The 23,675-nt window shown below is 47.1% G+C and overlaps 10 protein-coding genes across 10 annotated transcripts; 6 read left to right on the top strand and 4 right to left on the bottom strand.

Moving 5' to 3' along the window:
- Positions 1–684: 684 nt before the first annotated feature.
- T069G_04668 (uncharacterized protein) lies at positions 685–990 on the top strand (the record flags this gene model as incomplete). The annotated part of the gene is made up of 1 exon (XM_056171878.1): positions 685–990. One exon carries the CDS (start codon positions 685–687, stop codon positions 988–990), a length of 306 nt encoding a protein of 101 aa, XP_056028736.1.
- A 300-nt stretch (positions 991–1,290) lies between these two features.
- T069G_04669 (stanniocalcin family domain-containing protein) lies at positions 1,291–1,992 on the bottom strand (the record flags this gene model as incomplete). Its single annotated transcript, XM_056171879.1, has 1 exon — positions 1,291–1,992. The coding sequence occupies one exon, from the start codon at positions 1,990–1,992 to the stop codon at positions 1,291–1,293; it is 702 nt and encodes a 233-aa protein (XP_056028737.1).
- Positions 1,993–5,077: 3,085 nt separating this feature from the next.
- T069G_04670 (major facilitator superfamily domain-containing protein) lies at positions 5,078–6,888 on the top strand (the record flags this gene model as incomplete). Its single annotated transcript, XM_056171880.1, has 7 exons — positions 5,078–5,143; positions 5,198–5,615; positions 5,681–6,072; positions 6,131–6,202; positions 6,277–6,374; positions 6,427–6,511; positions 6,565–6,888. The coding sequence occupies 7 exons, from the start codon at positions 5,078–5,080 to the stop codon at positions 6,886–6,888; spliced, it is 1,455 nt and encodes a 484-aa protein (XP_056028738.1).
- Positions 6,889–7,255: 367 nt separating this feature from the next.
- On the top strand, positions 7,256–9,697 carry T069G_04671 (fungal specific transcription factor domain-containing protein; the record flags this gene model as incomplete). The annotated part of the gene is made up of 6 exons (XM_056171881.1): positions 7,256–7,708; positions 7,787–8,129; positions 8,200–8,380; positions 8,449–8,536; positions 8,585–8,645; positions 8,700–9,697. 6 exons carry the CDS (start codon positions 7,256–7,258, stop codon positions 9,695–9,697), a joined length of 2,124 nt encoding a protein of 707 aa, XP_056028739.1.
- A 75-nt stretch (positions 9,698–9,772) lies between these two features.
- T069G_04672 (acyclic terpene utilization family protein atuA domain-containing protein) lies at positions 9,773–11,649 on the bottom strand (the record flags this gene model as incomplete). The annotated part of the gene is made up of 2 exons (XM_056171882.1): positions 9,773–9,908; positions 9,959–11,649. The coding sequence occupies 2 exons, from the start codon at positions 11,647–11,649 to the stop codon at positions 9,773–9,775; spliced, it is 1,827 nt and encodes a 608-aa protein (XP_056028740.1).
- A 660-nt stretch (positions 11,650–12,309) lies between these two features.
- On the bottom strand, positions 12,310–13,664 carry T069G_04673 (alcohol dehydrogenase groES-like domain-containing protein; the record flags this gene model as incomplete). Its single annotated transcript, XM_056171883.1, has 6 exons — positions 12,310–12,487; positions 12,540–12,893; positions 12,990–13,223; positions 13,276–13,370; positions 13,427–13,478; positions 13,540–13,664. 6 exons carry the CDS (start codon positions 13,662–13,664, stop codon positions 12,310–12,312), a joined length of 1,038 nt encoding a protein of 345 aa, XP_056028741.1.
- A 484-nt stretch (positions 13,665–14,148) lies between these two features.
- Positions 14,149–16,020, top strand: T069G_04674 (aldehyde dehydrogenase family domain-containing protein; the record flags this gene model as incomplete). The annotated part of the gene is made up of 8 exons (XM_056171884.1): positions 14,149–14,536; positions 14,600–14,681; positions 14,732–14,969; positions 15,028–15,115; positions 15,172–15,229; positions 15,291–15,801; positions 15,860–15,925; positions 15,976–16,020. The coding sequence occupies 8 exons, from the start codon at positions 14,149–14,151 to the stop codon at positions 16,018–16,020; spliced, it is 1,476 nt and encodes a 491-aa protein (XP_056028742.1).
- Positions 16,021–16,893: 873 nt separating this feature from the next.
- Positions 16,894–19,430, top strand: T069G_04675 (fungal specific transcription factor domain-containing protein; the record flags this gene model as incomplete). The annotated part of the gene is made up of 6 exons (XM_056171885.1): positions 16,894–17,066; positions 17,143–18,033; positions 18,102–18,331; positions 18,391–18,571; positions 18,628–18,789; positions 18,857–19,430. The coding sequence occupies 6 exons, from the start codon at positions 16,894–16,896 to the stop codon at positions 19,428–19,430; spliced, it is 2,211 nt and encodes a 736-aa protein (XP_056028743.1).
- Positions 19,431–19,526: 96 nt separating this feature from the next.
- On the bottom strand, positions 19,527–20,793 carry T069G_04676 (putative cyclase domain-containing protein; the record flags this gene model as incomplete). The annotated part of the gene is made up of 6 exons (XM_056171886.1): positions 19,527–19,866; positions 19,917–20,080; positions 20,139–20,188; positions 20,246–20,327; positions 20,381–20,607; positions 20,673–20,793. The coding sequence occupies 6 exons, from the start codon at positions 20,791–20,793 to the stop codon at positions 19,527–19,529; spliced, it is 984 nt and encodes a 327-aa protein (XP_056028744.1).
- Positions 20,794–21,266: 473 nt separating this feature from the next.
- On the top strand, positions 21,267–23,013 carry T069G_04677 (sugar transporter domain-containing protein; the record flags this gene model as incomplete). Its single annotated transcript, XM_056171887.1, has 5 exons — positions 21,267–21,296; positions 21,362–21,689; positions 21,745–22,245; positions 22,305–22,804; positions 22,855–23,013. The coding sequence occupies 5 exons, from the start codon at positions 21,267–21,269 to the stop codon at positions 23,011–23,013; spliced, it is 1,518 nt and encodes a 505-aa protein (XP_056028745.1).
- Between the last annotated feature and the right edge of the window lie 662 nt (positions 23,014–23,675).

Genomic DNA, 23,675 nt, shown 5'->3' on the forward strand with positions numbered 1-23,675 from the left:
GCGAAGCAACAATAGCAACAATGATTACTTGGACTGTCTTAACGCGTCTGCCAACTTGCCTTCCAATACAACCTTTAACACGGGCCGGCCCGGGCTAGAGTGATCCTGCTGCTTGGTAACGTTGAAGCCGGCCAACGCTGTGGATAACGTGCCCTTGTGGCGGAATAACAATTCAAGTAGACGCTTAAGGCTAATTCAACCATACTACTCTAGATTCTGCTAGTTGTACAGCCTAGATTCAACGGCGTTCGTTCTTATCTCTCAGAGCAAAAAGAGAAACGGCAAAATGGTGCCGTTTTACTCCGTTTTTGCCCCTCTCAGTTCTAGCCCTTGGACACGCGAGCCTCCACTATTCGCGTGCTTCACATGCTTCACATGCTGTGTACATGTAATCAAGCATTCTTAATGGAGTCGTCTCCCCGGCTCGGCATTGGGTACCAATTGGGCCCTTTCCTTGATGCAACCCCCTGCATCCTTCTCACACCACTTGCCGTTCTCCCCCCGCTGAGCAATTGGGGGATCCTCTCAGCTTAACAGGCCCTCAGACTAACCCTTTCCATGTTCCATTTCAGCTGGCAATAGATTGCAAGAAAGACGCCCAATCTACGGAGATCAAGTAAGGCGTAGAATTTAGTGCTACAACCACTGGTGCTGATACAATCACATATTGACCTAGTTCTGTAGATGTCCAACAAAATCACCGATGCTCGCCTGGAATGGCTAGAGGCGACAAAGCGGCGGAAAAGCTTGCTCCTCCAGCAGCTTGAAGAGGAGGAGAAGAAGATGGGGGGCGACAACAAGGACATTGTGTCCTCTTCGGCGGGTGGTGATGATGCCGCGGCGGCAGCACAACAAGACCCCGACAAGGCGCAGGACGCGCTCAACGAGCATCAATTGAACATTGACCGATTCAAGGAGGAGCTTGCGGCGATTGAAAAGGAGTTTGAGTCTTGGCAGGAAATGGGATTCAGCTTGCCCGCTTCCAAGTGAGGGCGGCAACGCGGCAACGGAAAAGTCAGCGCATTGGGTTGCTTGCTTGGAGCAGAACGTTTCATCTGCTTTTCATTTTTCTTCTCTATACATATTCACTCGCTTGTCGGGGATTATTTTGCCTGCGCTTTCATGTTATCACGTATATCACGAATTAGATGACGATACGATAAGTCAATGACAGCCAGCTTTCTATGCAAACAATCGGCGGAAACCACCGAAGATATATTCATTATGGTGATATTTTCCCTCTTCTCATTTATTCTCCCTTTTATTTTGCAATTCTCATCTTGAACAATGTTAATTAGATGATGCGCGGGTAATAGCCGCCATGAAACCTTTGAGCGCATTGTTCATGCAGGCTCCTTCTTCAATAACCTCTTGAACATTCTTTATGCATCCGCTTGTGCTGTGATACATGAACCCAATGGCATCCTTATTGAACAGATCCTCGCCCAGTAGAGTCGTCAAAGCCACATAGTCATTGCATTCGAGGCCGCAGAAGCCATTCTCCACGTAACATGGCGCGTGCGACGCAAACGCTGCGTCGCTGATGCTCTTGCAGGTGGCATCGCTCGATGACACCACGGGAACGAGATTTCTCTGCAAACAGTTGATAGCGCCCGTCAGGAACTTTTGTCCACGGGGAGAAAAGCGATCGAGGTTACTGATGAACTTGTTGCAGATCTTGTGTCCGTAATCGAGGGCGTACGAGTGTGTGCTTCCATCACAAGGCACTGAGGCCTCAACGCATTGTTTATAAAAGTCGCAGTTGTGAAGCGGGGGTTTTTGACAAGTGCTTTCGCACATTGGTGGCGCGGATTCGGAATTGCAGATACTGTTTCGAAATGACCGTTGAGACTCGATCTCCGACTCGAATTTGGGTTTGAACTGCAATTCAACCTCGATTGCAGTTGAGTTTTGATTCGATGCTTCATCATTGGCTCGGCACACTTGCATTAATGTGAGGCCAATGGCCATGAGGCTGTGAAAAGCCTTCATGTTGGACAAGAACTTGATCTGGCAGACAGCAAATACACGAAGGGGAAGATGAAATGTATACTTGCAACAACGTGAAAACGACGGCAATATATACGTACATCTATGTCAGGGGCACTGTTGAGTATTATAACGAAACTGCTAACAGTTCTACGGCATCCACAAGTATATTCATTAGCTGATACCCGTATTAGCGACGTCAGCCCGTCCGACATTGAGATGAAGCTAAGAACAGGCTCGGGGAGATCCTTCCGTCCTGACAATCTACGGAAGGTGAGAAGACCAAAGAACGATCACTGAAGGGATCTCCTGCGCCATGCATCGGGCGCTATTACTAAACGTATTACTCTGAATACCAGGCAACCCTGGAGCTATATGTTTCATAAGAAATAGGCCCATGGATCCTTGCTTCCTACACTTCGTATACGCTTTTGAGAGCGTATTCTTGGCTACAAATTTATGCAAACACGGTTTCCAACGGCTTGGCAACTCTACCTCTCGACAATTTTACGTGTGAAAACCGCGCTTAGACAGAATTCAGCTCATTTGTTTGTGGAATGGTGCCTTTTAACCTTCTATTAGAAAAGAAGTAAAAGGTAAGTAGAAACAAAGGATATGGTCAAGAGAGAAAAGCAGAGTTTTGAGACATAGAGGTGAATAGGACATCACTGCTGGATTCAATGTCGCCACATTTCGGCGTCTCACGAGGGAGAAGGATCCAGCCACCGCGATAGCGTCGGAGCGCGGAATGCGAGGTCCGAGTCGTATCTGATCTTACAGACTATTAATTTACTATTTATTAAGAGTAACAAGACATTGAACTCTCCGGTATCCGTGCTCAAACCCCTTGTAATGAAACAGTATCTTGATCTACTGTGGGCTACCCTATGATTAGGTCTGTTGTTGAGGCCACTGAAGACCTCTTATTTACCTTGCGACTGTTATAGAGTATTTTCAGATCAGCAGGGAATTAGAAAGCTGAATTAAGAGAATTTGGAGTTGTGAAGCATAGAAGAGTGTCAGATTTATCTCACTTTGGCGAAACATAAGCGCCGAGGTCGCATGTGAGGCTGTAGCAGAACGATTAAGCGCTGGCGCTGGCTTGGCGAGCAAGAGTAACTTCAAATATTCTCTGTTGTTCACCGCCTTATATGTTCATTAAATTACTGTACGTAAGCTTGCAATTTAACTACTCCTCCATCACACCGTGTACAACCTGTTCAACCATCGCCTTCTTGGTCACCCGCCAATCTTAACATTGACATGGAGTTAAATAAAATGCCATGCGGTATCTTGCCAAATATCTAACAATAAAATTAAGCTTATTGGTAAAAGAGGAAGGCCAAATTGGCCACGAATAGGTAATATGCGATATTAGGGCCGAGAATTTTGTACCTAGAACATATGCGTGGTGATACGCTGATGGGTAAGTAGGTGTTTAGCTACCTGTGTGTTAGAGTGCGCCAATTCATGCATCCCAAAGTGCTATACGATGCCGCTATCAGTAAGAGCGGCATTAGGATCTTCCGATGAGGGCAGAAAGTAACTATGTAGACACGGAACATGTTATTACGGCTTGATGTGCCTGAAAATGCAGGGCTTAAACTAGGCACGATTTCAGATCTTGGCACTGCAGCCCTGGGCAAAATGGCATTCCCTTACTCCGTATCAAGTTAAAGATAATTCTAAGGCTGGTGAATTTAACACACCTGATGCTTAGTTCCCGATTTCATTGGACAGATATATTACTCTGTATGGTGCACTCCATGTTAGAATGCCATTCAAACGTCCTCTTTCCCACATGGCCCAAAGAAGATACCGGACGGTGAGGTAGGACGAATCATTTCCAAGGCCGAAGCCACTGTTTTCGTCTGGGATATATCTCATGTTTCCTTACTGATATCCGTCATATACTGAATTTGCCTAGAATGAAGATTCGATGTGCTTTCTTGTGGATCATCTCTCCGTTGGTGAACTTGATGTGCTCTGACCCACCTGCAAAATTCACATCTCACCATCTTAATGCGGTATTACAGACAGTTAGATTACAGTAGATAACTTGGTCACGATCACAGACCAAAGTTCAGCAAGATGGGTTGGCTTTTACCTCGATTTGAAGCTCAAGTCTGAGTAAGGTTCTGTAATAAGATACCTTCACGAGAAAGGAATTGACAACAATTCAATACGATGTTAAAGTACTTCATACGGAACTCAATCACCCAGACTAATCCTGTGGAATCATTTCCTCTATGACCTCCATCTCCTCAACGAGAGAAACCGTTGACTCAAAATTGAAAGACCAAATAACCTGGGGATTAGGTATGAGGAACACTCTCGATAAAACCGTGGCCACAAACCGGATTTAAGCTAGGACAACATCAACATGCCGACTCCGCATCGTATTGCGGGCGAACGCCAGAGTGAGACGCCGAGCAGGCTTCAACCATTGTGGAGATCAATGGCTCGGCATATTAATGGACATAATGACAACTAGGCTCATAAATCCATTCGCGATCCGGGAACCGAAAATGTGTCGGCGAACCATTCCGTAAATCTCAGCTTGTTTGGCTGATCGGCCTGACAAGGCCGCTTAAGCTATTATATTGGAGTTTACGGGGTAAACGCACTTCTTGCCATGACTATTGATGTGGCCACGCTGAAGCAGACCTTCCACATCCAGCATTGGTCAAGATCTCGTCGTAATTCGGCATTAGAACACCTATGAGCACGTGGTGGCTGCTGGTGTCGCTAACAAGGCGTTCCGTTTCTCCCAGCCGTAAGCCCGTAGCGCAAACGTCAAGGTCAGCGATTGGCGCCACGTTATCGGCATCTCTCCGCCGACAGCGGCCCCATGCCGCCGATGTTCGCAAAAGGCGGACTGTTTCTTTAGGCTGTTGGAGATGCGGAGAGATTCTGGGGTAATTCGTGGGGAAGAGAAGAAGAGAATGCTATATGTACAAAGGCTCGATCTCGAAATTCTGAATCTGTGGGGTAATCGATCCATTGAGCGTCTTTGGTGTCACCATTCGCTGAAGGATTGCAATTCTTCAAGAACTTCAGCATATTCCATCAGCTTCTCGCAGCGAATATGGCAGCGGAGAAGGAAGACTTTGCCGGCGTCCACATGGACGAGGATGTTGAAGCAACCAAGGAGGTATGCAATGCAATACTCAAATCTCTGGCAAACCCTCTGCTAATAACACTATAGCATTTGTCTGATATCCGCGATGGATCATCACTGGGACACATCGACGCTGCTCGATCCAGGGCCTTGGTGCGGAAGCAAGACTTGAGGATCATTCCAATCACGGCAGGAATCTATCTTCTGTGCTATCTTGACAGATCAAACATTGGAAATGCAAAGGTCTTGAACGCGTCAACAGGCAATGACCTCTTGACCGAAACGCACATGACTAACTACCAGTACACAATCGCACTCATGGTTTTTCTTATTGCGTATGCGATTTTTGAAGTTCCGTCCAACTATTTCCTCAAGAAGCTGAAGCCGAGCCGCTGGATTGCCTTCCTCATGTTTTCGTGGGGAACCATCACGATGTGCATTGCTGCGACACAGAACCACGCGTCAGTAACGGCAGTGCGATTCCTCCTGGGAGTTGTTGAAGCAGGTAAGTGATGGATACCTTTATAGCTTGAGAATAATCGCGTACGGTTGCTAATAGCTCTCTTCAAGGGTTATTCCCCGGCCTGGTCTACTACTTGACGTTCTGGTACCGCGTAGATGAACGATCGATTCGAGTTGCTGCTATCCTGGCATCCGCTACTCTGGCTGGCGCCTTTGGTGGCGCGATTGCCTTTGGTGTCGGTCATATGAACCAAGTGAGCGGCATCTCTGCTTGGCGCTGGCTCTTCATCATCGAGGGGGCCCCTTCTGTAGCTTCTTCCCTTTTGGTCTGGTTCTTCCTCCCGGATTACCCCGAGACGGTTTCATGGCTATCGACCGAAGAGAAGGACTTTGCGGCTTTGCGACTCTCTGATCAGGGTTCTCATGGGTCCGGCAAACCTCTAACGTGGGAGGAAGCCAAGTCTACACTCTTTGAATGGAGACTCTGGGCCCATTACTTTGTAAGAAAGTTTCTGTTATGCATTTGAAACGTATCACTGCTGACGACTGTTGTTCCAGATTTACTTTGGCATTTCTACTCCATTCTCGAGTTTGTCACTCTTCACGCCGTCCATTGTTGCTGGATTAGGAGTAAGCTTGATTCTCTCAATCCGTAAAGTTATGTCCATTTGAGAGATAGGCACTGATAAACAACCTCTCATTAGTTTACGGATCTCAAGGCCCAGCTCATGACTGTGCCTCCCTACGCGGCAGCTTATGTTGTGACCTTGCTCGCTTCATGGTCTGGTGACCACTTCAACAAGTGAGTTGATGAATAGCAATCGTAGATCACTAAATTACTAACCATTGTCTAGGCGCGCCTTGCACTCGGCTGGATTTTCTCTTCTTGGAGCTGTAGGCTTCATTGCATCAGCTACACTTCCAGCTGATCACTATGCAGTATGTCATGCTCGTCTTCTTAAATCACTCTCCCAGCTAACGTTACTGTCCAGTCTCGCTATGGCTGCCTCATTATCGCAACTTGCGGTTCATTTGCCTGCATTCCCCCATTGCTGGGTTGGCTCTCCTCGAATTTGTATTCGACTGCTGCAATTGGTCTGGCTATTGCGCTCAACATTTCCATGGGAGCACCGGGTCAGATCGTCGGTGTGTGGATCTACAAAGCAGACGAGGCGAAGAAAGGGTATCCCACCGGACACTGGACCAATGCAGGCTTGCTCCTCTTTGTGTCGGCTTCTTGTGTCGGCATGCACTGCTACTATGTGTGGCGCAACCGGAACGGTGGAGCAGGAAATGGCGTCTTCTTCAAGTACTAAGAAGCGCAAGAGATATTCTAATCAATCGTTGTAATTGTAGATATAATTGCCAGTTCATTTAATTCTCAAGCTCGTTTTTGAACGCTCTCAAATATCAGATATTAGATGCCAATAGTGAAAGTACTGTAGTTTTGTATGTGAACAGAGGCCGTGTTCGGATGCCCTTTGCCGCTGTGCGGAGATCGGACCGACGAGTCCTCAACATCAGCGGGTGGATAAAAAGCCGGGCTGGAGGGCGCGTTTTAGCAGCTAATTCTAGCTTACAGTGCCCTGTTCAGGCCATCTCAGCAAAGGACGATATTGTTTCCTCCGAAGTTATCGGCCTGGCCCCTCCGAAGGTCCCAGTGACAATGTCAGACCAAGTGAGATGAGCGTCGACGCATCCCAGATTCAGGCGTGCGACCGCTGCCATCGGCGCAAGACAAGGTGCGATAAGACACGGCCGGAATGCAGTCCTTGCAAGAAGTCAAGGTCTGCGTGTGTCTATTCTGAGAGGGTCAAAGAGCCCACATTTCCGCGAAGTCATGTCCAGACTCTTGAGCGCCGAATTCAGCAGCTTGAGGCGGCGAACAAGGCACTTACATCGGCCAATAAGGCCCATCGAACGGTCGCCCACAGAGCGGCACGAGATGGGGAAGATCGATCCAGCTCGCGGTCTTCTATCGCCAGCGATAACGAAGTTGCGAATGAGGTGACCTTTCTTTCTACTAGTGTTGGCGGTGATAGCCTTTTCCTAGGACCGACGAGTGGTATCATTCTTGCTAGTCTGGTGAGAGCCGGTGTCGCGGTCGATGTCGAAAGAGATGCACCAACCTCATCTGTATCTTCTGTGCCTCCTCACCGAAGTCCCGGAAGGACAGATTGGGACACCGGGGATCGTTCCCTTCCGGCGGAACAGCTTGCTCGGAGTCTTATCGAAGCATATCTGGCACACGATCATCTTAGCTACCCCTTTCTTCATCCGCGGGCGGTAAGGGCCGTGGTGGATGGCATCTATAGCGATGCGGGCTTTGAAAAGACGCACCCCTTTGAGATGTTCATGTTCCACATGATTCTCGCCATCGCTACATCTCAAGTATACAAGTTCAACTGGAGAGTCTTGCCGGATGCAGAAACGCATCTTCAAAAGGCCACCGACTATCTCAATGCCGTGCTGTTCGAGGGCGGGCTACGGGCTTTGCAAGCCATGCTACTGCTCTGCCAGTTCCGGCTGAGCAATTCTACAAATCATGCTTCTGATAGTAAGTGAGCTCCAATGGGTCTTTTCTCTTGCTAAGGGAAGCCATCTGTAATTAACAGCTCTATGATCAGGTCTCTGGCACATTGTTGGTATTGCGGTGCGCATGTGTTTCGAGCTCGGTTTACATCGCGAGGCCACGTACCGGACGGCTGGCTCGAGACGTGATGCTACCGATGTATCGTTTCTATCGCCCAAATATGAGGAAAACGAAGTTCGTCGAAGGTGTTTCTGGAGCGTTTATGCTCTCGACAGGTTAGCCCTTCTGAATATCTCTTAACCTTACAGAACATCTGCTAATTTGGAAAACATCAATGTTATAGAGTCATATCCGTTACACTAGGACGCCCTTTAGCCATCTGTGTTGAAGATATCGACGTTGAACTCCCGACCGATGACTTTGAAGAAACAGCGAGCGTGTCTACTCTGAGTCCTGGAAGTGACCGGGACTCTTCACAGATTCCGTCAAGATATCGCACGGCTATCTTTGTTCATATTGTGCGCTATCGTGATATATGCGGTCGGTGCCTCACTTCACTGCACCGCGGCGTCAAAGGCGGTATTCAATCTTCAGCAGACTTTTATCAGAAGCGGGATCAACTTGCCACCGAATTGAACGCATGGCGAGCGGAAACAAATCGTCTCAACACTCCGGATATGGACTTGTCGACTCCTCTTGCCGAGGCTCGGTCCAGCTTTCGATCAAAGGCTTGGTATGAGCTTCTGTATCATAACGGCGTTCTCCTCCTCTACCGTCCGTCAGCTTTTACAGTCTCGGATGGACGAGATGGGTCTAATTTACAGCACGTCTTTTCAGCAGCAAGGCAGTCAATTACACTTTACGCCTATCTATTCCGATCGCGCAAGATCAATTTCTCTTGGATGGTGCTTCATGCAGTTTTCATGGCCGGAATATCCTACATATATGCCTTGAGTCGACATTTTCGTGAAAAGAGGCGTCGTCGTAATGGCGGAGAGGGCGATGGCAATCGATTCCAGCTGCTTCAGGAGCCGACCATTGTTGAGATTGTCAACGACTGTCGAGCATGTTCAAATGTCATTGTTGGCGTTTCCGAGAGGTGTAATTCTCAAAAGAACTGTCATGAAGTATTTGACCGTCTCAGTGATGCTCTCGTCGAGGACGCAGTAGAAGCACTTTCACATACTCGCCAGTCCGGCTCCCTAACCGCTCGACAAGACAACCATTCGGCTATGTTAGCTATACAATCTTCAAGCCAAACTCCAAGTAATGATATTAATATGCAAAATGGTCTTGTTTCTGAGCCTACCCTGGCGGGAGTCGGATCTAGCAACGGCGGTTACCACTCTCGGGAGACGGCATTCACAGGGCTTGGTGACAATAGCTTACAAGAGGACAGCGGAAGGCAGGCGTTCAGCCTTGGTACGCCTCTGGCAGCTGACAATGCTCTCCGGGACTGCCTACCTGAGCTCCAAAGGATGTATAATATGCCATGGGGAGATGATGCTATCTTGCAACTCAGCAATGACTGGCTGGGCGAAATTGGGGGCTACGACAGATTCATGGGGAATGAATGGGGCATGGATCAATGAATTTGTACAAAATGAAGATTCAGGTGTTTAATATCTTATCCTACAATGCATGTATGTAATAGTACAAGGTTGGCTTCATATCCGGCCTCTTTCTAAGAATGCTCTGGGTATATCCACATATTTGCTGCGCAAATACTCGGCAACTCCCTTTCCAAGCCCATCAATTCTGTCCGATGACGCTATGCCTCCATTGAGATTATCAAGTATCCGACTAGAATCATCAGTTAGTATGCAATGTGCCACGTAAGATAAAGTACTCACAAGTGGACGGCGTTGATGTTGGGAAACTCCACTCGCTCTACCCTTCTGTTCGGGTTGCCGCGATGCCAATCCTCGCCCAAAAGTTCTTTGAGTTTGTGAACACTCAATAGGGTCCTTAGCCATGGATACTCCGAGGCATCTCGAACAAAGAAGCCCACGTTGGAATTGTCAGCTTTGTCGCCCGACCTTGCATGGACGATGCTGCCGAGAGGAGCGAACTTGGTTGGGCCAAAAGACAAAAGGTCTACAGGATGTGTTGTGTCCGCCGATGGCCGTACTATGGGGTACGTTGATGTGATTTTTGGAGGATCAATCTTGATGACCTTTCCAGTGCTCAGTTGGACGTGGTGATCTACCAATGACAGCGGCATCAGTGCAGGAAACATCTCCATGAATGCCTTTGGTGTCATTGTTCGGAAGTCGAGATTCATGTGGTAGCCGGGATAGCTCTGCATACGCAAGGCGTATATCGGGATCTTGAAGTTCATTTCATCAATGTCTTCCTTCTTGCGAGCTTGTGCAAACACTCTCAGTGACACGGTACCAGCCTGCTGAGATGATGGATTCTCAGCTGGTGTCCCATAAAGCTCAATGCTGAGCTTGCTGAACCGACTGTCGCGGAAAATATGAGCCAGCTGATTCTTCATCATGGTAGCCTTTTCCATAACGTCTAATCCATTGATGTAGAATGTTGCTTCGGCCTGGTAGCCTCCTCTGGCTGCTATCATGGCCTTGGTCGTAGCTGGAGGCGCCAATCCCCTGATACCTGTCACTTTTATGCGGTCCGTTGCCTCTTCTCGCACAGAAACGGCCGATAGATCGGCGACGACGTCTGGATTCAGGTAGAGATGACCCTGAAGCTCGTACAGCAATTGGGCTTTTACTGTCCCTTCTGTGACATGACCTCCTCCCTCTGCGGTTTTGGTAATGACGCAGCCGCCTTTAGAGTCGATCTCAGCAATGGGAAACGCAAGATCGACGAGGTCTGGAAGGAAGTCTTTGAAGCCGGAAAAGTTTGCTCCAACGACGTATGGACCGCATTCGATCAAGTGGGCAGCCAGCAAAGATCCTGCCAGCTCGTCGAATTTGTCCTCGCCCCATCCATAGTACCATGCAGCTGCTCCCATCACCGGAGAAGCATCGGTGCATCTTCCACAAATGACGATATTGGCACCAGCTCGAAGAGCTGCTGTGATACCCCAGCAGCCGATGTAGGCATTTCCAGCGCACGGCGTGAAGTTCCAGTCGTCAAGGGAGATTTCGGGATGATCCAGGTGCTTGAAGCCCGTGTGCTTCTTGCCCGAGACTTTATCCACGAGCAAGTCTGTGATATCGTCTCCCAAGACGGCAGCTACCACGCAATTCTCGTATCCTCGTTGCTCACAGAGGCGCCTCACTTTGTTGTACAGGCCCATGACGTTCAGTGCGCCAGCATTAGTTACGACTCGAATGTCCCGCGCAACGATGTCATCGATGCATTCTTCAAGCTGCTGATAGAAGCCATTCTCATATCCTAGGCTCTCGTCGACCTCTTGCCTCGTGATGGCATTCCAAGCAATGTTCATCTCGGATAGCCAATCACCTGTGATGACATGGACATTCCCAGAGCGCACCATGCGTGCCATGGCATGCGGGTGGTCGCCCGTGGCACCGGAGACATTGCCAATACGAATGTGTGGTTTCTCAATCATTGCGGCTAATTGGTGGTTCAAAAAGATGTAAGAGCTAGAAGCTGTTGTTGTAGACACGGCTCAGGTTTGCAATGTCGAAGCCATTACCCTTTCTACTAGCTAAGCAAAAGTCCACAGTGCCCCCTTACATCTATCTTGTATGTAATGGCAAACGAGGTCACATAAACTCCACCTGAGGATCACATAGTCTCGGCCTCTTGAGATTCAGCCGATAGTAGGAGCTTGTGGATGGTCCAACCCGGTCGAGGGGCCACCGGTAAGTAACGCTGTCGGCGATCGGCGGCCGATGCCGACGAAGCCATTCCCCGCGAATCTTACTTTGTGTGGATAAGGGTCTACATGACTCGTGTTTTGCAAGATGACCCATCATGACCAAGAATCTCGAGAGGCGCGTCCTTACCTCTTCTGATGCTGACAAGTCCAAAGGCGTGAAAATACTAGGTAGTAGCGAGGCACTTGTGCAGTGGAGCAATATCAAGAAGTCCCGCGGAGCATAATGGATTGGTGTGATACCCGGAGTACAAGGCGAGGCATCGCGACATTGCATTCTGCCCTTTTATGAGCTTTTGTCTAATGGGAGAGATGCTTCCAAAAGCTCGTTATTTATATCGGTAGAAATGATAACATTGAAAGGCTGAACAGCTAAATTATCTAGTCTAATTACACTTGTAGTATTACTTTTCTTGCAACCCTCTTTTCAAACAAGTCATAGCCAAGAGCAGCATCATCTAGTGATAATTCATGAGTAACATAGTTCTTTAATGCATGTTGGTTCTCCCTTAGACATTGCAGTGCATCATTGAAGACTGTACGAACTGGGACCCGACCAAAGTTCATACTGCATCCGTGTAAGTTTGTAGCCACACCAAGTGAGTAAAGAGGCAACTTACGTTATGTTTTTAAGATAGCAGTCCAGTCCAGTGAATGGGAGATCATCTTGGTGAAAGCCCACTGAAGACAATATTCCACATGGACGCAACAACTCAAAGGCAGACTTAAGAGCTGCTGGGTTGCCTACCACTTCAATGACCGCGTCTGCTCCGCGACCTTGGGTTAGGGACTTGACCTCTTCTAAAATATCGTGCTTGGAGAAGTTGAGTGGAATTGCGCCCAGCTGAGCAGCTTCTTCGAGGCGATCATCGACACTGTCCACTGCCAAAACGGTCTGAATTCCTTTTGATCGAGCAGTGGCGATGGCACATATACCGACAGGTCCACAACCGAGACAAACGACGACTGAGGACCTAAGAGCATCAAGAGATTGATCACCATTTGTGTGTCCATTTTGACCATTCGAAGTCGATTTTTGTTTATGAAAGCTTGTCAGTGGCGATTGTAACTGGTTTTGTAAACCTTCAATAGCCCGACTGGCCCCATAATAGCCAGTTGGAAAGATGTCGCACATCATGATGAGCAGAGACCTATCCAAATCTTCTGGTACAAGGTGTAGAGTGCCATCCGCAAAAGGCACTCTCACAAATTCAGCCTGTCCGCCATCGAGCTTTTGGGTTCCAAAGGCGACCCCCTCGACACATCGGTTGGTAAGTCCTTGCTTACAATACCAACATCTCAGACTGGTTGCGTGTTATTATCATCGTTTAATCGGTTATAGGTGAGTGTACATACCAGACAGGAGAGAATATGGAAACGACTTCGTCACCAACTGCAAATCTGTTGACATCTGAGCCTACTTGGTCAACGATTCCAATGAATTCATGGCCCTAATAGTGGGAGATATGTTAGCCTCCGTGTAAATTTGTTCAGTTGCCAAACATACCATAATGTGACCAGTAGCCGTTTTCTGGTGGCCACGATACATATGCAATTCACTATAAATTGTGAGCAATGCCTCACAAAGAGGTCTTTAACGGAAGAAAATTTGCACAGTACCTTCCACATATTCCAGCTACCTTGACCTTTACAATAGCATCCGTTTGATCGCGAATAGTTGGTTTGGCTCTCGTTTCGACGCCAACATCAAAGGCGCCTCGGAAGACTACTGCTTTCATTGCCATTTTTGCTGATTTTGAACTCGAAAGGTTTCAAAGAGGCAAAAATAAATGTACACTCAATACCAATTATACTCCAGAAATATGATGTTGAGCCGAACATGTCAGCCTTTTCTACCCAGTACATGCTACATCATGTTATCGCCTTCATCATCTGGCGGAACAGCCGGTATCCATACAATTGCAAGCAGAAGCCGATGATGAGTTTCCTTAATAATACCATATACTTGAATTGCCAGGCTATTTTTGTTACAAATGTTTCCTTTATCTGTTCGGCTTCTCGTAGTCGCCGAAAGAAGCCGAAAAGTGTCATGCTAGACACTAAACCCCCCATACATTTCTCAATATGCTGCATAGCAGTATGAACGTCATGACAGAAAATAAATTGACATTGATATAATATTATGGGCATGTGGCCACAAGGAATTATCTATACCTATTCTTGAAAGCGTATTCGAATTCATCGTTCAATTTGCATTTCAAATTCATGATGGCGCTGCTCGGCCAGTCGATTCCAATTTGTTTTAGCAAAACTTCGTTTAACAAATTATATGTTGATGGGAAGTACATAGAGTCAAATTCGACAGACACGTTGTCGCTGCTCAATCCAAAAGATGGCACATTGGTTGCAGAGAAGATACCTATTGCCGATAAGGTGGACGTTGACACTGCCGTAAAATACGCCGAAGCAGCTTTCAATGGCCCATGGGCTACTTTTACCTCATCACAGCGGTCAGAGTGTTTTAGAAGACTGGCTGATATTCTGGAGACAAGACTGCCCGACATTTTGCATCTCGACTCTCTTACAACGGGGAATCCTGTCTCCCTAATCCCTACCAGAGAGAAGAACTATATTAAAAATTGTCTTTTGTACTACGGTGCGTTTTTCTTAAAATACATTGAGGAGGGGAATATTGCAGCGATCTAATTAAATTTTACAGCTGGTTGGACCGATAAGTTACGGGGCGACTACTTTCCAGCTGATGATGGCTTCGTCAAACTCGTTCGGCAAGAGCCTCTTGGGTAAGCAGTTTGCTTCCAGTTCGTCTAATTGTCGTCTAATGTCTTTATAGTGTATGCGTTGCTATCAATCCTTATAACTCACCGGTGGCATCCCTGTTTATCAAGGCCGCACCATGTTTAGCAACAGGAAACGTCCTCATCGTGAAGCCCTCAGAGAAAAGTCCACTAGGCTCTCTTGCTGTGGCTCCATTGTTTGAAGAAGCTGGCTTCCCACCTGGCGTTGTGCAAGTCCTCCCAGGTGATGGCAAGACTGGCGCGTTGCTGGCCGAGCACATGCGTGTACGAAAAGTGAGTATTGCATGTACCATCTTATTGATGGTTCATATAAAGTGCTAACAAGAGCCAGATCAGCTTTACCGGCTCAGTCGCTACGGGTAAGAAGATACAAATTGCAGCTGCGCAGAGCAACCTGAAACGGGTAACATTGGAGCTTGGTATGCATGAGACCGTACCTTTAATGATGGGACATACACATCTAATATATACATAGGAGGAAAAAGTCCAGCGGTCATATTTGAAGACGCAGACATTGACAATGCAGTTACCTGGTAAGCCAATAAGCCTCTACTAGTCATATATAGTTTGATGCACAAGACTAATATCACGTAGGACCATCAATGGCATCTTGGCTCGAACGGGCCAAGTATGCGTTGCCGCTTCCCGTGTTTACGTGCAAAAGTCGATATCTGAGAAATTTATTTCTCAATATGTCGAACGGATGAAAGCAGCGGCACTTGGTATAGGGGACCCTCAGGACCCAGATACGAGATACGGTCCTTTGGCCGACTCAGCGGCATTCGAAAAAGTACACGCCATGATTTCTCGAGGAAAGGAAGAAGCAGAGCTGGTAGCTGGCGGTAACCAAATCGGAACCAAAGGGTGTTTCATAGAGCCAACCGTGTTTCTCAATCCGAAGCCGGATGCAGAGATATACAGGAACGAAGTATTTGGTCCGGTCGTTGTTGTTAAGACTTTTGATACCGAAGAGGAAGTGATTGAGGCTGCAAACGACACAGAATATGGCTTGATGGCGGGTGTCTTTACCAAAGATATTAATCGTGCACTGAGAGTGTCAGCTCGAATTGAGTCCGGAGTTGTGGGAGTTAATTGTGTGAGCATGGTACGTTATGAGTTGGGCCCAGGCTACTCGTCTTTTTCACCCGCTGACCATTATTTAGATGCATATACAAGCTCCATTTGGAGGAAAGAAAGCATCTGGGATCGGTAGAGAATTTGGCGAATACGTAAGTTTGCGTTCTCACCTCTATGCTTTACGCGTGTTAACTTGTAACAGGCGCTGCGAGCTTTCACGGAACCAAAGACTATTTTGATCAAGTAGGTCATCGTCAACTTTTCTGCAGTCACCTGGAGGTATATCTAACAGTGAACCAGTATGAATTCATCATAATGTTCGGCAGCCGATGGACGACAACAGACTCGAGTGTTGGTGGATTTGTCAAAGCTCACCCAGACTGTACTCAAGTGATACAAGTGATTTCTACAACTAGTAACTATAGATTCACGGCATAGCCACTTGTATTCAGAAATAGAAGAAGTCATTGAGTGAATGATTACGTATGAGTCTCCTTTAATCATCCGACCCCATTACGCCTAAAAGGGACATTTGTTCTTAGCTCTGCATCTAGAATCGGGAATAAACTGCTTAGAGGTTTGCTACAGCCAGCTGAACAGTAACTTATCCCCACCATATCTGCATCAGCAACTAGTGTTGTCTACTCGTAGTCGCTATCATTCTTCAGAATTCCATTACGAGTAGGACTGTACTATGTCGAAGGTCAACTTGATCTTCCCCAATGTCTGACACGTATTCATGATCTGAGAGGCACAATACAGAAATGGCATATGTACCTTAGAACAGGGCTATAGAAGAAGAGTATCAACAGCCTGTAGAAGTTGGTCAGCCGCATTGGCTTTTGTCAACCGACTAGTGCTATCCATCCATCCTTGATGAGGCAACAAAAATCTGGAGGCGGAGATGGGTGGTGGGGATAGGTGTGGAGAGTAGACCGGCGAGCGCCCCCCGAAGAAGCCGAGCGAATGCGGGGAGAGGAATTTGGGATGACATGGAATTCTTTAGCAGCAAAGCGCACGTGGTAATTATTCGTTTGACGGAGCATGGAAGCCGGCAATAAAATAGAAGGCAGGGACTTGCGTTGTGGTAAGATGCCGCGATGGAAGCGCTCCAAACACCATGGAGAACCCGAAAGATATGAGAAACCGGCTCCGTACGAAAGACAGAACGCGGATAGCATGCCGCCGATGTAATTCGAAAAAGGTCAAGTGCGATGCGGCTCCTGGAGTTCCCTGTTCAGGCTGCCAGATTGCCAAGGCGGAATGCATTCTGATCGATTCAAAGCGTGGACGGTAGGTTGGAAATGTGACATGTTATCTGCTATAGCAATTTCTTCCAATTTGATGACAAGGCTAACCAGCGTCGTAGATATGTTCGTCGGAAGAATATACCGCCAAGTGAAGAACAAACACGAGGCGAAACACCGGCTTCTGTATCACCTCCAAAGGATCAGTCACCAGCGTCTCATAAAGATCACAGCAACAATCATGCGGCTCCTATCGTTGAGGGGGTCTCGAGTGTGGAACCCGCGGATGGCCAACTATTACGCGGCTTATCGCAATCCTTCGAACGCCGAGCTCCCACTGATTCCAGTGCATTGTTCTATCTGCATATTGCCGATCAGAGCGTTCGTCCAACACAACAGCCAATAAACGATTCCATCAGGACTTTCTACGCTGGCGACTCGTTTAGTCTTACTTATGCCATCCACGATGTGCTGGCCCCCTTTTTGAGTCACAGACTCAACTATCAGAAGCGTCTTCATTTTCCTATTGCCGAGGGGTTTGATCCCTCAGATATGGGGCGTGAGAACATTGCTAATGTTCAAGTAACGCTGTTGCGTGAGAGGAATATCCTCCATCGCCTGGGGCCGGATGCCTTGGAAAAGTTGCTTGATGTGTATTTCCGATGGTTCCATCCAGCCTTTCCCTTGCTCAATCGGCAAGACTTCCTTCAAAAGTGTCTTCGCAACCAAATGTCCTTGCTGGTTCTAAATGCATTGTTGCTAGTTGCTGCTACAATATGTGATCAGGCGGACATAGCCTTGACAGGATGCAAGAGCAGGCAACATGCTCGTACAGTCTTTTACACACAAGCAAAAGCTTTGTACGATGCCGACCTGGATCCAGACAAAGAGAACAACGTTGCAGCTGTATTCCTGATGAGTTTTTGGTGGGGCGGATCAAACGATGAAAAGGATTCGTGGCATTGGCTGGGCATCGCTGTGAGCCTGGCACAGAGCCTAGGGATGCACAGATCGTGAGTACCTATTTTGAACCTAGGCGGTATGGGATTGTTGTCAAAAGCTCACACCTCTGAATTGACAGAACTGCCAAATCCCACATGAGTAGCGAAAAGTCGAGGCTCTGGAGGCGCATATGGTGGTGTATACGCATTCGAGATACGCTTACGAGTGGCTCTATCGGTCGACCACAGCATATTGCCCACAGAGACTGTGATGTAGAGATGCTTGAGCCTGGCGACATGGCCAATGAGAATCTTCTAGGGGCTGAAGAAGCGATTTATGCCTGTCAAATGGCACGTCTATCAATAATATGTAAGTCTTTTTTTTGCTTGTCTTATCTCTACACACAGTCTTACATCCTTGAACCATAGTCAGCAGAATAATCGCGTCCAGATACGCGGCAGTCCAATCAACAAGCCCTACCCAAAAGACTCAACTTGAAGACGATTTAGAAAACTTTCGACAGCAGGTTCCAGCCGAATTACAATACAAAGGCGTCCATGCCGAGACCGGCCAGGGCTTGTGGTCCGCGATGCTTCTCATGGCTTACAAGTATGTAATTCGAGCCCGAACATTCCAATCCGCAATGTTAATATTCACTATTACAGCTTTGGTGTGATCCTCCTTTGTCGACCTACAAGTACTGGAGACGAGACTGCTTCAAATTTCTGGGGAGATCGACCGAAAGCTATGGCTGCTGCGAATGAAGTTACGAGAGTGATGGAAGATATCCTTTCTACCTCTCTTGTCCGCCTCTGCCAAATCCATACGTTCGTGTGCTCTTATTGGATCTATTCTTTTTTTTTAAAAAAAAGTGGTTAGCTGACTCCTAAGCAGTATCCCTGCTCTTTTCAACTCCCTGTCCATGCACGTCTTTTCTCTTTGTACATCAGGAGCTATTGGGAGAGAACTTGCCGAGAATCGAGCAAGAACATGTATGCTTGGCTTGACCTGTCTTCAAGAGTCATGGCCCGTTAGCGGTTGGATCTTGAAACTATTCGTCGACATTATTGAACGACTTCGTAGAAAGCTTACGAACCGAAACAAGTCTGGAGAGCTGAGTATGGTGACGGCTAGCCCTGCTCTTGGTCCTTCACAGCAACAAAAGAACAACACTAACCCATATAATCAACACTTGGGGAGTATGGAGGATATGGGAAGACAACCAAATGCACGAGAACTCGACATCACAAGCACCATGGACTCAACGTCTAGGCCACCTCTTGAGACACTGGGCGATATTCCCTTTTTATCAAACGATTATTCTGCCTTTAGTAACACCAACGCTGAAATGTTGCCGAATCTGTTTGTGTTGGACGATCTGTTTTCTGATTTGGATTCAGGTCAAGTGAATTTTTTCGATTTGTTGGAGGTTCCAAACTACGATACTATTGATGGAATCTCTTATTAGGCCTCATCTTTGTATTTCTATACCTGTATATCTATGTCTATCTAAAATGCGTCTATATCGCAAGTTGACACCTAGTATGATATATCTCCATAGTCATTAGAATACAGCAATGACACATGGCGGAGATCCAACAGCCCCAATAACATGGATCGGAGCACTTGTTAAAAAGAATGACCATCTCTTTAATTCTTCACAAACAACACTCAGCTGCTCCAAATTCCACAGCTCTCCGATTGGAGTTCCCCACTGGCACAAGAGCCACTCATGGAGGCAGCAGTCCTCAGGATAAGGCCAAGCCTCCCATCCCATTGTATCTCCAGCAACGGCTGAAAAGTGCTTGGAATAAAGCCAGCGAACAGTTTCCATGTTGTTTGCTACACCAATCATGTAATGCTGCTGATTGGTACCGAGAGCCCTAGTAGACTTATCTGCTTGACTATAACGGCAATGAGCTAAGTTTACGCCAAAGATGATCTGCTGTCTTACTTGTGCCAACGAACAAATCCAGTTCTAACGATAAGAACGTCTCCTTGGTGGCATTCTGTGCCTTGAAATTTGAGTACTTCTTCTAATTCGGAGACTGGGATCGCATAGGGTGATATAGCAGACGGGGGCTCTTTGCCCGGGTTGTGGTATTCCCACCATCTTAACTGTAATATTCTTGTCAGTATTTCGTGTAGATTGGCTTTTCTTCCGAGTCTAACTTACCCAGTCAACCAACACTCCTCTAGCAACTATTCCACCTCGTTCACAAACGTCTGATCTGTGTTAGATGCCTTGCTAGAGAGAGAGCAATTTAGGGTGTAAAAACTGACTGTGAAACCCATTTCGTGGTGATTTCAACGCATCTTCGATGGACAAACCGTTATAGAATAAGCCTTGTTTCTGTATACTCCACTTGATCAAAACTCAGCACTGGATTCATATACTCATCCTATAGATTAACTGACGTGTTTCAAGCTGTCCCACTGAGAGCTTGTCTGAGTGTTGATCTTGATCTCATCATCAAGCCCGAGGAAACCCTCCGAAGCCATTTGCTTCACATTATGCTCAATGGGAATGCGACCAAAGCCTGGGAATTCAAGGTTGTTCATAGGCCAATCGAGTTGCACGTGCTTCCCAGTCTGAATCTCAAGCGAGGCATTTCTTACGGTGTCGGCATTGAGAAGATTGAGACCTACATAGTCTGCGTTAGAAGTTTCAAGGAGACCATGCAAGGGAGTATAGCATGTCTAAACTCACTACCGAGTTCATCCTTGTTTCCATCCTTGTCGAAAAATCCCCATAGACAGCCCTGAGGCTGCCCCGGAACAGACGGCAAATCATCAAAGGCTGGGAAGCTATACTCGTCGGTGGACACCATGTTGCGTTCGGAGTGGCCAAGCCGATGATCGATAGTCTGGGAGGCTTGGGAAACGGGCAGCAGCCTCCTCAGCTATAAGCACGAATCCATCGTGAGCATCGGTGTCTCAATCTTCCCCACATCGATTAATTCGCGATTGATCTGGGGTCCGCGGGGTAAAGGAGAAGCGTAATCCGGGGTAAAGGGAGAGAAAGGATATACAGTCAAATTACAGCTCTTTGTGAAGACGAAAATAGTTGGTAAACTCAAGATGCCGAGACTCGGCTTCTTAGTCAATTAGTGGACTGCACCCCGGACGGTCTTGGGAGAGGACTTGGGTGGCTTGCTAGCTTGACATGCAGTGAATGGGAGTGGTTCCTGTCTGTGGAACTTTGTAAGACTATTAGTTCTCCTTATTCTCTCCGATCGACAGCCTCCAAAAAATATCCTCTTGGATCCTTCATCTCATACATTGATTGATTTCAGCAGTCCAAATGGTCTCGCCGGCATTGTTTCGGATTCTGGTAAGTCACTGTTTCCTAGCTTCATAATTATCTTTTAGACGTCAACTGACTGTTCGATTGATCAGATCGTGGCCTTTGTGGCCCTCGGCAGTGTCACATATGGTTACTGCTCCAGCATCATCGCCACGACTCTCGGGCAGCCGTCATTTATCGCTTACTTTGAACTCGATACTCGTCCAAATGCCACACAGCTTGAGGGTGCCATCAATGGACTCTTCCAGGCGGGTGGCCTCTTCGGATGCTTGTCTTGCATCAAGTCCGCCGACTATCTTGGTAGAAAGCGTGCCATTTTGTTCACCTCCATTATTGCTCTCGTTGGAGGCGCTCTGCAGGCTGGTAGCGTCAATATCGCCATGTATCTCGTTTTTCGTTTCGTGACAGGGCTTGGTATAGGTATGACTGTACGACCTGGATGCACCTCTTCACACCACTAATTGTACTACCTTAGGTTCAATGGTCGTCCTCATCCCTCTCTACCAATCTGAAATTGCACCACCTCGTATTCGCGGCCTTCTCGTCGGTATGCACGGTGTCATGATCTGCATCGGATACGCTCTCGCCAGTTGGGTCGGCCTTGGGTTCTTCTTTGTGAACGCGTCTGGTGCGCAATGGCGTCTTCCACTAGCTATACAGTGCCTCCCGCCTCTATTTCTCGCGATCGGTATTTCGTTTCTTCCCGAGTCGCCTCGATGGCTCCTGGATCAGGATCGTCCAGACGAGGCTCTCAAGGCCTTTGAAGCGGTTCGAGCAGAATCCGACGATTCAATGCTGCAGGACAGGACAGCTATTCTGGAAGAGTTTCGCATGCTTAGAAGCCTCATTCAACATGAGAAGATGGCTAAACATCGATTCATTGATCTTTTTACTTCGCCTGGAATGCGCAAAAGGTGTCTGATTGGCTTTCTTATCTTGTTTGGCTGTCAAGGAACTGCCACTTTGGTGATTAATAGTATGTTATAAACCATCAAGAAAACTAGGAGAAAGCAATTCTAACTCTATATCGTTTAGATTATGGCCCGACGCTATATAAAGCTCTCGGTTTCTCCACCGTTCGTCAGCTTCTGATTCAATGCGGTTGGATTACCGTGTGTCCCTTTGGAAACATCATCAATTCGCTTATTGTAGACCGTGTTGGCCGTACGCGTCTGCTTGTTGTTGGCTTTACCGGTGTCATCACGGCTCTTGTTGGCGAATGCATCACCGTCAGTATCTTCCAACGCACGGGTTCGCGAAGCGTGGCTGGGGCAGCTGTCTTCTTTCTCTTCTGGCACATGGCTTGCTTTTCATCGACTTCCGATGCCACCTCTTACATCTATGCATCCGAGATATTTCCAACTCCCCTGCGCGCAAAGGGCCTCGCAGTATCCGTCTCTGGTCTTTTTGTTGCGACCATCATATTCTTACAATGTGCACCAACTGCCTTTGCAGTTATTGGTTGGAAGTATTACCTAGTCTTCATCGGCTGTACCACCGTGATCGGCACTTTCATATGGTTTTATTGTCCCGAGGTAAGATGTCTTCTTGTTTAGCACCGTATTGACGCTAACAATTTCCTCAGACTAGCCAATTATCCCTTGAACAAATCGGTGAGCTCTTCGGAGACTCGGTTGAGGGAGTATATACAGACGAAAAGCTTGACTATGCTAAGAGCAATACTATCGAGGATGTCTCTGCTGTTCCACCTGAGACTGCTGAGAGAGATGCTGAGAGAGTTTAGCAGTAGTTATCCTTTATAGGTAGCTTCCGGTATTATTATTTATCACTTTTATACTTAGGTACATATAGTCAAAGTTTTATGATATGTAATGCCGTCGCAGAGTTGGGATGCTAGCTAGCATTTCTCCAGTTGTAACTATATCACAATTATCCTCATATGAAGATGTTTGCTTACCTGTGCAATACTGTCCTGACACAAGATGGCTCTATGCTATTAATAATTGAATTCCAGAAAGTGGGATCGTATGCCAAAAGCTATGTAGAGAAATACAGAGATATACGCAAATATTGAATGTCCAGATCTACTTATACTCCCTATTAAAGGGTAAATTCCGAGGTAATCAACTATGCATTGATTTAGATGAGAAAAAATATATGAAGCAACTAGATTGATGTAGTCGGAATTGAAGAAATAGAATTGAACTGCAAGCTTATAATCAGTCCTGCCCCTTCGTCGAAAGAATGGTTTCATGTCGAAATGGTGGAATGAAACGAGGAGCATTGCTGATGGATTATTATTTTTCCAAACCCCGACTCATACTGAGCAATGTCATGTGATATTACATGTGCCTTCGCCGCTGTCGGTGAGATATTGTGTGGGCCTTTTGGCTTCATCGGACGGAGTAATTTGGGGTAGATTCCAGCCATCTTCATGTAAGAGGC

The sequence above is a fragment of the Trichoderma breve genome, chromosome 3 (assembly GCF_028502605.1).
Source record: "Trichoderma breve strain T069 chromosome 3, whole genome shotgun sequence".
NCBI lineage: Eukaryota > Fungi > Ascomycota > Sordariomycetes > Hypocreales > Hypocreaceae > Trichoderma > Trichoderma breve.